The 13,792-nt window shown below is 33.4% G+C and overlaps 1 protein-coding gene across 3 annotated transcripts; it reads left to right on the forward strand.

The window, feature by feature from the left end:
• Window positions 1-5,431: 5,431 nt before the first annotated feature.
• Window positions 5,432-9,044, forward strand: LOC130940440 (protein PIR-like). Of its 3 annotated transcripts, XR_009070305.1 has the most exons (9): window positions 5,432-5,807; window positions 6,497-6,570; window positions 6,730-6,794; window positions 7,215-7,334; window positions 7,450-7,520; window positions 7,716-7,808; window positions 8,115-8,184; window positions 8,371-8,435; window positions 8,583-9,043. XR_009070305.1 is itself a non-coding variant. In XM_057868567.1 (6 exons), exons 1-4 carry the CDS (start codon window positions 6,684-6,686, stop codon window positions 7,798-7,800), a joined length of 387 nt encoding a protein of 128 aa, XP_057724550.1. In that variant the 5' UTR covers window positions 6,580-6,683; the 3' UTR covers window positions 7,801-7,808; window positions 8,115-8,184; window positions 8,371-9,044. The 3 variants fall into 3 exon arrangements, 1 of the variants encoding a protein (XP_057724550.1); XR_009070306.1 differs by lacking the exon at window positions 6,730-6,794; XM_057868567.1 differs by lacking the exons at window positions 5,432-5,807; window positions 6,497-6,570 and having other exon boundaries at window positions 6,580-6,794; window positions 8,371-9,044.
• Window positions 9,045-13,792: the final 4,748 nt, after the last annotated feature.

The following is a 13,792-nucleotide window of genomic DNA, read 5'->3' on the forward strand; positions in this document are numbered from 1 at the left end:
GTTTTCTTCATTAGCCAAGCTCTGGAATGTCGTATGTACATATATGTTAATAGCTGTATTGTAGTTATGATAGAGGTACTAATTTAGGTCTGTATATTGAGGTGGTGGATGACTGTACACATTTGATTTATATGTGAGGTTTGACTATCCTGGTGTTATGGTTGTTTTCATGTTCCATGCTACGTGATTTTCTTTGTGTATGGCTATTTATGTTCTATATGTTGTTTTAAAAAAAATAAAAAATTTACCTGAAAAAGTGATAGTCTCTAGCGACGAATCAAGCTCATATGTTAAATTAGATAAGAGTTACAGTTTCAGGAAAGTAAATCAGTAGCACCTTACTTTTAGTACAATTATGACGTGCTAAAAGTTAGATCGTTACACTACTCTCCAATCTGACATCGCCTACTCTTCCTCCTATGTTATTTGCTTTTCCTTCGATGTTGTCTGCTCCTCTGTGATCTGGCACTAGCATATAGCATCTCCTTTGCTTGACATCCAACTCTTTCACTATGCATTAGTAAATCAAAACAAAATTAAATTTTTTCTTTCAATTTATTGAACCTTTTAATTTAGTTTAAACCTTTAAATTTTTTAGCTTTTAGATATTTTTCTCCACCTTAAAAATGACTTCTGATTGAATTTAAAATTTATACTGCTATTTTTGAAAGAAAATTATAAGGGCCTATTCCAACTTGTTAATTCTCTCTTTCTTTTCTACCCATTTTCTCAACGTGTTGTCTACAGGATGCAAGCTTTCTACCTTGCTTTCTGAAAGATTCAATACTTGATTCTAAAGGTTACCAACCATACTTGGTGATATAGATAAGATAATTTGGGTTATAGATTTCATTAAGTGAAAGTTCATACAAAAGGTACCAATGTTTAGTAATAATTACTTGGGTTGATTTTAATCGATCACAATCTTCGAATCGGATGGAGGTGGCACTTGTAAGAACGCCGCGGATCAAATTAGTTATTATCTAAGAGGCATTAGGATTAGGATAAATATTATACCTTCTACTTGTCAATTCCGCCTTGTATATATACGTCATATATTTCAGTGGATATAGGCATAGTTATTAGAATCGAATCGGTGATTGACCCGGTCATACAACTGGATTACTGGTTTAATTAGTGAGTCATTGATTTATTCGGTTGATACAGTCATAATTAAATAAAAATATATAATTATAAAATTAAAATTAAAATTAAAAGTTAAATGCATATTTTTTAAAATATATTAATAACAATTAAACATTAATTCTTAGATATAATTTATACTACAAGAAAAGATAATAAATTAATCACTAGAACAAAATATTTTTTCAATTTAAATGAACAAAAAAATAAAAGATAACTAAATCAATATCAATATATCAATATATTAATATACTATGTGACAACTTACTTGGTATTCATGTAAATCCATGGTTTAAAAGAATAAATTGTCATCTACATTAGTAAAGAACAAGTTTAGCACAGTGACAAGGAAAGACTGTGTATTCACGCGGTCCTGTGTTTATTTTTGGAGTTGTAGTGGAAGCAGCTCCTACGATGGTTCGGTGGTCTGCGGATGCATCATGGACCCGCAATTGAAACGCAAACCAGTTAATTTTTAACAGATTTAATCACTGTTAATTGATTCAAATATATGTGCAGTCCAATTTACTAACTAAATTGACCAGACTATCAATTCACTGATTTTTCAATTCGGTCGAACCGGTCGATCTAGTCCGATTCCTGATAACTATGAATATAGGTAAAATTTGTATCCAATTCTTTTTAAATTTAATAGGAGAAGATCTTGATTGAATATCTCGTGGGCCAATAATGCCCTAAGGGGTAAATTTTTGGCGGAGCATGTGCCTTATGTCCAGTTGAAGGCATTGCATATTGCATCATAGAAAATTTACAATTACTCTAGGTAACCAATTAAGGTAGCATACTACGGTCAACTATTACTTGGGCTTAGAAAAATTGATTAAAAATTAAAAAATTATTTGAAATTCATCATCTAAAGTCACTTTTTGACATTCTCCTCCCGGCGAAAAATACGCTGAAAGCCTCTCTTTCCTTTCCTCTCTCATTATTAGGAAGGAACATTTAAAATATAATAAAAAAATATACATCTGAAGCATAATAAAAGGAACTATCTAAAATATTAAAAAAAACAAAGACAAACAAAAAAATTTAAAATTATTAACAGCCAAAACTTAACAAAAAGAAATATTTAAAGCCTAACAAAAAAAAATTCAATATCATTTTAAAAACATCCATAACCTAACAAATCGAGATATAAAAAGTTACCGACGAAACATAACAAAAGAAAATATCCAAAACATAAGAAAAAGATACATCTAAAACTATTAAAAAGAATCATTTAAAATCTAAAAATAAAGAAACATCAAAAAATAAATCTAAAACTTAATAAAAAGAAACATCTAAAATATTAAAAAATTCAAAAGCTAAACAAAATAAAAAAAAATTAAAATTATTGAGGAAAAAACATCTGAAACATAATAAAAAGAAATATCTAGTAAAGTCTAACAAAAAATAGATATCTAAAATCATTTTAAAAATATCCAAAACCTAACAAAACGAGACATCCAAAATTAGTGTATCTGAAAAAGAATATTCAAAATATAATAAAAAGAAACATTCAAAACATAAAATAAAAAAAACATTTGCAAACTAAGAAAATAAACATTAACTATTAAAAAGGTCAAAACCTTAAAAAAAGAAATATCTAAAACAAAAAAAGATCAAAAACCTATAAAAAAAGACACATCTAAAACATAAAAAAACATTCAAAACTATTAAAAAAATAATTATGTAAAATCTAAAAAGAAGAAAAATTCAGTACTATTAAAAATAATTATTTAAAACTGAATAAGAAAAAATATCTAAAATTATTAAGAAAAATACCGCATTCAAAAGGAAGGACGGAGCTTTTCAACATCTCTGTTAGCATTCTTTCGCTTCTTAACTTTAGAGAGGTGAAAGAGGCGGTAATTTAAAGAGCTACACGAGATTAAAAAAAAAAAAAAAAGTGCAGAAGCTGCTTCGAAGAAGATGCAAAAAAAAGAGAGAAAGAAAAGTAAAAGGGAACGGGAGAACGTGTATTTTTTTAACATAAAATTAATTTTTAAAATTTTAAAATAATTTTTTTTTTACAAAATAGATTGCTGTATTAAATTAAATTGGCTGCATATGGAGTTCTACGAGCGTGATTCAGGCAAAAATTACGATGAGTTTTCTTTATATAATTTCAAAAGTGGATGCAATCTTTATATTTAAATATTGGTATTGATGTTCCTGTCACAACTCACAAGGTAATCAGAAATTGAGAAAATAAAATTTTGACTAAAAATAATTCTTTATATTCAAAAAGTGGGTTGTGAAATCATGAGTGAAATAAGCCACAAACATAACACAAATCATTGGGTGACATACAATAATGGTTGTTGAACTTTCCATTTTCGTGATTAGGTCACGTCTTCATTATTTTATCTCCCTCCTTTTTCTTTCTGCCTCAAGAGTTCCCAATGAAGATGTGAATGGGTCCGTGGTCGGTTGCATATTTTAATCATAAGCTTTACTTTTGCATGCGATGTGCTGGGTCTCTCTCTATATATATGTATCTATATGTACATGTCAACACCATTTTTCATTCTTTAACGAAAAATTCTTCCATGTATGTTAGGTACATTTAATCCATATTTCAAGAACAATTACAATATTTTTATTATAATTTATACTAATTAAAAGCTAAATTAAAAAATGATAATATGTAGTCATAATTTTTACTCCAAAACATATACACACACATATTTTCTCTGATTAAATCACTAACTATATGATGAGTATTATTAATATTTTTGAGCAAACGAACGCATGCCTTGCATGAGTTATGATCTTTCATAATATGTTGGGTCTTGCTTAATCATAGAGAATGATGTCCTTGTCTTCTACCTTTAAATAAATTCACTTGAGGTTTCTTTCTTATTCAATAAATAACCATTTTTTGTGACACAAATAAGAGAATTGGAAAGGATAAGGGAATCATCTTTTTTGGCATTTTATAACTTTTATATTAATTACTTCTTTGTACATAAAATATATGGTATTTTACCATCGGAAGCAAGAAATGATAACCGTCTATATATATCGATGTCATGATCTAATGTATACTTTTATTATGACACAATATTTAATATCAAAAGTACTACGTGTTTAAATTAGGTTAAGTACGACGTCTTCAATAATAAACGACTAAAGATATTCAACAAATTATTAGAAATCCATTATTTTGATTTCTTGACATTCGAGTGTTTCAATGCTACACTACACCAGCTAAAAGCCATAATATGGGAAACAATTTAACGGAAACACTAGAAGGAAATCAAAAGAGGTCAAACTTCATGGTACAAGAAAAATACTGAATATCATCAGATTTATTATAAGATTTAGTATCGAATATTAATGGCAAATTTACTAATAAATTTATCGACAAATTTAATAATAAATTCGTTAAATAAAAAAATTATCGTCAGATTTAGTTTTCTTATCATAAATTTACCAGAAATAATTAGAGAGAAAAAAATTAGTGCAATTATTACTGCCAGATTTACTGTTTGTCAGTAATAATACGGATTAGTGCAACGATATGTTTTGATCATTCACAAAGGATTACCGTCGGATTTAATCGCCGATAAATCCGACGGTAATCTTACCCTAAATTCGAATCATGAACTCTTTTTCCGCCTCATTTTCGAACTACTCTCTCTCTAACCTTTTCTTTTCTCTCTCTCTCCCACAAACCACATCCGGCAGCCCCTCCACCAGCGTCGGCCACCACCAACAGCGTTTAAAGACTGTGTAGACTCCTTACGTCGCGTTGGTGGCTCTATTGCCGACATTTTTGTCGCTCCCGCCACTGCTGTGACCGCTGTAGGGCACTGCTTCCTATGTCATCGAAGCTGTCTTCTTCCTCCCTCCTCTAGGTATGTTGTCCTTCTCTTTCTTCCTATTATTATTTTTTAATTTAATTTAATTTATTTTTTAATTTCATTCGGATGTTATAATGAAAGTCTCTTTATAGATTGTCACCTTAAAGACAACATTCACTACAAGAAAAATATCCATCCAGCTACACTTTTTTAAGCTACATTTGAAAAGCGTAGCCTATTCTTAGAATAGGCTATACTTTTTTGCATGGTACCCTTTTATAAGAGAAAAGGAAACACTATTGAGGCGTCCCTTCAAAAGCGTTTCCTTAGATATTTTAAATATCACTTAAAAAGCGTAGCCAAATCTAAAAAGCTATGAACACACTTTATTGACTAAAGGAAGCGCTTTTAAAAAGTAACTCATTTGTTAAGTTTTGGGTGCGCTTCAAAAACGTCTCCTAATGTATCTAAGACTAAATACAAACACTTAGTGAAATTTTTTTCACCCTTTCACCAAATCTCAGAAGGCGTCGTATCCCCCAACCCCTAATCTGATGAACCCCCTTTGTCTCTCTTCTCTGTTCTATCTCATCACTCTCTTTTCTGTTCTCTCGTCACTCTCCCACCTCGCCTCGTCGCTCTCACCTCTCATCTCCGGTCTCTAGCTCACTTCTCTCTCGGTCTCGCACTCACGTCTCAGACTTAAGCTCGTCGTTGCCGTTTGTGTCGTCACCATCACGCACTCAGTCGCCGCCTTCACTGCGCTCACTGTGCTCACCTCGGGTAGTGGTGGTCTTCGTCTTCTTGTTTCGGCCAGTAGTTCAGTTGCTCAGCTTTCTTCACCATCGGTCCTAGGTGAGTTTCCTTCGGCCCTGTTCTTTATGTCAATTTCGATGTATCTTAGGGTTTCATAGTGAAATTAGAATTTTATGGTGGTGGTGGTTATTGTTGTATGTGTGTTTTTTTATTAATTGTCGAAGATGAATACTAGAGATTTGGAAATTGGAATGGTACTTCTTCACAGTTAGTTCTATGGAATTTGAGAGGTTTGGGGTTCTGATTTAGGGTTTTTATTTGGGGGTTTTAGCTACTGGATATGCCACTAGGAATTGGGAATTTTAGCTTCAGAATGATCCACCTGAATTACATTCTCTCTTGATGTAACAACACTTCATTTTTCTCTTCCTTTTCAATTTTATTTCTGCCTCATTTTCCTACTTAATTTTGTTGCTTAACTTGAAGTTTGCTTATGGATAGTTCTTTGCATTGTTCATACTCTGATTCTTCTGTAATTTACTTAATCCGAGCTTATTCTAATTGTAGAAACTTTCAATTTGGTTTGTATAAGTTGCACAAGCTTGTTTTAGACGTCCTATCCAAAATGTTTAGTGGTCAAATCACGACTGAAACAAACTACTGATCCATGACTATTAGATTTGCGTGGAATGCAATTTGGTGTTGAAGTTCCAAAGTAACCTATTTATAGGAACTTGAGGTTTTTCTTAATTATATTCGAGTCCCTTTTTTTCGCCCTAATTTTGTAGGACGAGTAACCGGAGGTGCAAGGACCTGGAGTGTGGGTGTCAACTGAGAGAGGTGCAACAAATAGTCCAATAAGGTGCTGTTGTTTATGCTTCCATTGTTCTTTTATGGATATGTTATGAACTTGTGTTGTTATTGTTCTTAAACACTTCATGCATTTCAGCCTTTTTTTCGAATTACAAATATGCAATGCATGGCTGCCTAGTAATTATCATGTACTGGCCTCCTTTTGTAGAGTATAGCGATGTTTCTGCATACCGATTATCTCTATCAGAGGATACGAAAGCTCTCAATCAGCTGGTATTCTGCTTTTGGGCTAACACTTAGATCTGATTGTTAGATGATTTTTATTTTCGTTTTAATTATAAATTTCTTACTGCTAATACGAAAACAATGTAGAACATCCTTACCCAAGAGGGGAAGGAAATGGCATCGGTGCTTTACACATATCGCAGTTGTGTCAAAGCCCTTCCTCAAGTGAATTTTCTCTTTAGTTACATCTAGTTGTTATTCTGCAAGTGAAAAAAATTCGCACTACTTAATTGATAGCTTTACATAATGCAGCATGATGTTTTACACACATCTATTTTCTATATCACTTTTGGTTTATTGATAACATACACTATTAAACTTCTGGAGGGGAGGTACATTTTAAAGTTTTTGATTTCCATACATGTATACTGTCTCTTATAATTTATACATTTTGCCACAATGGGGCAGCTTCCTGATTCGATGAAGCAAAGTCAAGCTGATTTATATTTGGAAACATATCAAGTTCTGGACTTGGAAATGAGTCATTTGTGTGAAATTCAACGATGGCAAGCATCAGCTTCATCAAAGGTATGAGATGTTGGTCACTTGTTGTATGGACCTTTTTTTAATTGTTTCTTTCCTTTTCAGAAACTGACAGAACATAGCATGTTTAATATATCTGTCTATGTCATTTTGAATGCAGTTAGCTGCTAATATGCAACATTTTTTTAGGCCTGAGCGACGCATTAATGGCCCTACAATATCTCATTTGTGGTGTGTTATGGTGCTTCATCATTTATTATTTATTTATTTATTTTTCCTTTTATTTTATTTTCTTTTAATTGATAACCTTATTGGCATTTTTATCTTCAACATCCTATTGGATTATATCACTGGACTGTGGCCACTCCCTCCTTTCATTTCACACAATTTGTGTCGTTATATTTATGATATTTTTATTCTTGACAGGTCTATGCTGAAGTTACTTGATGTTTTGGTGCAACTTGATCATCTTAAAAATGCTAAGGCAAGCATACCTAATGACTTTTCTTAGTATAAAAGGTAAGTATTTCATATCTAACTGTGTCACTTTATCGTCACGTTCAGGATCTTCAAATTTTCTTTTGAGTTCAGTTTGCCTCTGTTTTTCAATGAATCTGATCTTAGAAATATGGACTCATCTTTTGGTAATTTGTGAAACTATAAAAGTCACTCAAAACTTTGGCAAGCTTTCTACTATATATGATCTACATGGTAATCTTTAGGGTAATAATCATGCGAACACCTTTCTTATTAGTTTAGAAATTTTAAAACTACTTGGTGAAATTTCAAATTTGTTCTTTTTATTTTTTCTTCTCTATTTTTCAGAACTTTCACACAAGTCAGCGGTCAGTGGCAAGACACTAATTCAATGAGGGAAGAGTTGGATGATTTACAGGTACCTAATGTTGATATTTCCTTGTTTATGGCATGTTGAATGCTCTGAATTTATTATGTTATTGATTCCATAAGTGATAATTTATCCCAAAATTTTTTCCTTGGCTTTGGCTTTTGTATTGTTACATTTTTTTGGCCATGCCCAACCAAAGGTGAGCTGTGTTTGACATTTTAGTTGTGTGTGCAGATTTTCTTGAGCACAAGATGGGCTATCTTGTTGAACCTGCATGTTGAGATGTTCCGCGTGAACAAGTATCCTATATATGATATCAATCTGATGTACTGGCATAATGTTACACACAAGAACTAAGAACACCTATCTGTTACTAGTTTTTAGCATGTCACCATTTTTATTATTCTCCCCTTTCAGTTCTTCTTCGATTCCTTGACTTGAAATAGTGTGGAAGACATTCTTCAAGTACTTATAGTCTTTGTTGTAGAGTCTCTGGAGTTGGACTGTGCACTTCTCTTTCCAGAGCGCCACATACTCTTGCGTGTCTTGCCTATTTTTGTTGTCCTAGTGACATCATCAGAGAAAGATAGCGAGTCTTTGTACAAGAGAGTGAAAATCAACAGACTGATCAATATATTTAAGGTATTATCGATTTAGCTACGCGGCGCACATCATGCTTGTTTTTCCAGTTGTCTTCAATCCCCTGCGAATCAACTTAGATGGCCTCATCTTTTCATCTTCTTCAAGGCCTTTGCTTCAAGATAACTTGATATTCACGTCACTAACCTTATCTCTTATTTTTCTAATATTTTCAAATTAAAGTTATTAGCTTTAGTGTGTGATGTATGAATATTTATGATTAACTTAATTCTAGTACTTTTGGATCATTATTATAAATATATTTTGGTTTGAGATAATTTTTATTATTTAAAGAAATTATTTAGTATAATTATGTATTTATTTTTATTTTATAATATTTAATTTATTTAATTAAAAATATAGAATTATTATACATGTAATCATATTATTAACTATTATGTTGTATTAATAATTATTATATATATATATAATGAGAAAAAAAATGAGATTTAAGGCTACACTTATATACAGTAGCTATAGTATATAAAAAAATGAGGGACCTAAGGCTACACTTATAAAAAGTAGCCATGGTATACAATGTGGCTACGCTTTACAGGTAATGCAGTAGCGTTGAAAAACGTAGCCTATTCTGGCAAAAATGGAAGCTGAATAGTGTAGTTTTTGGTCCTGGACAGCATCACTTGAAAAGCGTACCCTATTCCCAAACGCTAAAAGCGTAGCCCTTGGTGCAGAAAAGCGTAGCCTTTGAGAATAGGCAACGGCCGAATAGGAATCACCCCAGAAAGCGTAGCCATAGCCTAAGGCATCATTTTTTTTTCACTTTTGGCTATACTTTTCAAGTGTACTTGAATGGGTGTTTTTCTTGTAGTGATTCTTTATTCTCATCTTTCTAGAACAGTTTCACTTAGCCATAATTCTAAGTATTCTATCTCAAGGTGGCTTTGTAAAATAAGTTTTCAATCGATATTCCCAACCCAGTTGGTTCAAGGTATTGGATGTTAAAACACCCCTCGGATTTACATCCTCAAGCCTCTTTCCTTAACATAGCCACACCACAAGTATTTAACTAGAAAGGCACTCTTTGAGTTTTGTTTCTTTTCATCCTTCCTAGTCCTTGGTGCTTAGAGCCTTGAGTTTTGTTCTTTGTTTTTCTTTTCCTTCATCTTTTCTTTTGGTTGTCTCTTCTTGGTTATATAGATTTTCAGGATCCTCCATAATAATTCTCTGAATGTCAGTCCATGTCTTAGATTTCATATGCAGAGTTTCACAAATATGAAGCTTTATTACACAATCACGCTTTCAATCACCACCTTTCTTTAGTCTTACTTCTCTCTAATTTTTTTAAGGTTACTTTAACTTTCTCATTAATCAACCCTTAATTGGATACTTAAAACCTTGGAGTACAAACAATACCATTTATTCAATTTATTGACACCGAAAACAGATCTAAATGAAACTCTATAACTGAAGGAAACTAGAGACAATAATTGAATGAAAACAAAGGCAAAAACCAAATGAAATTAACAATAATAACTAATTGACACTTACTAAATGAAGCTAAAGACAAGATTTACACACCCACACATTAAAGCAAGTACATTTACACATGCATATAACTTGAAATTAAAGGAAACATAAAGAAGTAAAGGAACTTGACCACCTTGCATTCATTCATCACTATCATTATTATCATTGGGTTCATTGGTCCTTGGCTCCAAAACATTGGTCCTTGGCTCCCAAAATCCTTGATCTTCCATGGTTTTTCTCACTCTGTCCTCACGAATAAGCTCTACCTCTCTCATGTCATGTACAAGTCTACTTGCCACTCATGAGAATGGTGGTAGACTTGGGTTTACTTTTTGAAGACCTGTACACAGATAGTTTATCTTGGCTTGAATATTCAGCTCAGATTCCATTATGTTTCTGTATCTGCATTCTTCCAATGCCCTAAACTCCTTGAACTCTCTATATTGTCGTGTTTATTGCTTTGAAATGTTCAAAATAGTTGTTTGAAGTTGACCCCAATCAAATTGGTTCCCAATTTGAGCTTGATGTTGTAGTTGATGAGGTTGACTTGTTCCCTCTTGGGGTGGAGGTGTTGGAGGTTATGGAGCCCCTCTCCTTAGTGCTCTCTTGCGAGTTAGACTCAACATAATCCTCTCCATACTTCTACCAGTGATTGGCTTGCCCATTTTTACCCAGGTGGTATCCTCATCTTCAAAAACCATCGCCACTTGTTCACAAAGGCGATAGATGAGACTTGGATATCCAAGCTTTATGTTTGGGACAGTGCTCTCTACTATGCATTGGAGGTTTTCAAGGATAATTTCTTCAATATTTACCACCTCTCCTATCATAATAGTATAAATCATGTTGGCCCCCTCTCTAGTCACCTTAGAATTATTGGAAGTGAGTAGGATTAATCTCCTCACAATTTTAAACCACCCCTTGCTGCTAGTATTAGATCACTTTTCTTCAATTGATTTGGAACTCCATTGGCATCACAGATCCATTTAGCCCCAAGTATGTAAATGTCACTTATCATTTCATAGCTTGTTTGAGAAGATGGGGAAGGGAGTGCTCTGGTGCACGAAATTAGAAATCATAATTCTTCACAACTTCGCACAACTAACCAGCAAGTGCACTGGGTCGTTCAAGTAATACCTTACGTGAGTAAGGTCGAATGCCACGGAAGTTGTTGGCTTGAAGCAAGCTATGGTTATCCTGTAATTCTTAGTCAGGATATAATATCAATAATGATTCTTAGTTTTAATTGTAAAAAGTGAAAGGGTATAAAATAAATAATTGTTACGCAATAATGGAGAATATGTTGGAGTTTTGGAGATGCTTTATCTTCTGAATTCCTGTAACATAATGCTTCCTCACTTTCAAACATGCAAGGCTCCTTCCATCGCAAGCTGTATGTAGGGCGTCACCATTGTCAATAGCTACTTCCCATCCTTTCAGTGAAAATGGTCCAAATGCTCTGTCATAGCACGGCTAATCATCTGTTGGTTCTCGATCATGTCGGAATAGGATCCATTGATCCTTTTGCGTCTGTCACTACGCCCAACACTCGCGAGTTTGAAGCTCGTCATAGTCATCCAATCCTTGAATCCTACTTGGAATACCACAGACAAGGTTTAGACCTTCCGGATTCTCAAGGATGCTGCCAATGAATTCTAGCTTATACCACGAAGATTCTGATTAAGGAATCTAAGAGATACTCATTCAATCTAATGTAAAACGGAGGTGGTTGTCAGGCACACGTTCATGGATTGAGGATGGTGATGAGTGTCACGGAACATCACCTTCTTCATATTAAAGCGCGAATGAACATCTTAGATAGGAACAAGCGTGTTTGAATAGAAAACAAAAATAATTGCATTAATTCATCGAGACGCTGCAGAACTCCTCACCCCCAACAATGGAGTTTAGAGACTCATGCCATCAAAATGTATATAATTCAGATCTAAAATGTCATGCGATACAAAATAAGTCTCTAAAAGTTGTTTAAATACTAAACTAGTAGCCTAGGTTTACAGAAAATGAGTAAACTAAGATGAATAGTGCAGAAATCCACTTCTGGGCCCACTTGTTGTGTGCTGGGGCTGAGACATAAGCTTCTCACGTGTCTGGGCTGTTTCTGGAGTCAAACGCCAGGTTGTAACTGTTTCTGGCGTTGAACTCCAACTTGCAACCTGTTTCTGGCGCTGAACTCCAGACTACAACATGGAACTGACGTTAAACGCTAATTTATGTCATCTATCTTCATGGAAAGTATGGACTATTATAAATTTCTGGAAAGCCCTGGATGTCTACTTTCCAACCCAATTGAGAGCGCGCCAATTGGACTTCTGTAGCTCCAATAAATCCATTTCGAGTGCAGGGAGGTCAGAATCCAACAACATCAGCAGTCCTTTTTCAGCCTGAATCAGATTTTTGCTCAGCTCCCTCAATTTCAGCTAGAAAATACCTGAAATTACAGAAAAACACACAAACTCATAGTAAAGTCTAGAAATATGAATTTTGCCTAAAAACTAATAAAAATATACTAAAAAGTAGCTAGAACCTACTAAAAACTTCCTAAAAATAATGCCAAAAAGCGTATAAATTATCCGCTCATCACAACACCAAACTTAAATTGTTGCTTGTCCCCAAGCAACTGAAAATCAAATAGGATAAAAAGAATAGCATATACTATAAATTCTAAAATATCAATGAAGTTTAGTTCTAATTAGATGAGCAGGACTAGTAGATTTTTGCTTCTGAACAGTTTTGGCATCTCACTTTATCCTTTGAAGTTTAGAATGATTGGCATCTATAGGAACTCAGAATTCAGATAGTGTTATTGATTCTCCTAGTTTAGTATGTTGATTCTTGAACACAGCTACTTTATGAGTCTTGGTTGTGGCCCTAAGCACTTTGTTTTCCAGTATTACCACCGGATACATAAATGCCACAGACACATAAATGGGTGAACCTTTTCAGATTGTGACTTAGCTTTGCTAAAGTCCCCAATTAGAGGTGTCCAGAGTTCTTAAGCACACTCATTTGCTTTGGATCACGACTTTAACCACTCAGTCTCAAGCTTTTTACTTGGACCTGCATGCCACAAGCACATGGTTAGGGACAGCTTGATTTAGCCGCTTAGGCCTGGATTTATTTCTTTGGGCCCTCATATCCATTGATGCTCAAAGTCTTGGATCCTTTTTACCCTTACCTTTTGGTTTTAAGGGCTATTGGCTTTTTTTGCTTGCTTTTTCTTTTTCTTTTATTTTTTTCTTTTGTTTTTTGTTTTTTTTTTGTTTTTTTTGTTTTTTTGTTTTTTTTCTGCAAGCTTTTTATTCATTGCTTTTTCTTGCTTCAAGAATCAATTTCATGATTTTTCAAATTATCAATAATATTTCTCTTTGTTCATCATTCTTTCAAGAGCCAACAATTTTAACATTCATAAACAACAAGATAAAAAATATGCACTGTTCAAGTATTCATTCAGAAAACAAAAAGTATTGCCACCACATCAATATAATTAAACTAATTTCAAGGATGAATT

This window comes from Arachis stenosperma, chromosome 7 (assembly GCF_014773155.1).
Source record: "Arachis stenosperma cultivar V10309 chromosome 7, arast.V10309.gnm1.PFL2, whole genome shotgun sequence".
NCBI lineage: Eukaryota > Viridiplantae > Streptophyta > Magnoliopsida > Fabales > Fabaceae > Arachis > Arachis stenosperma.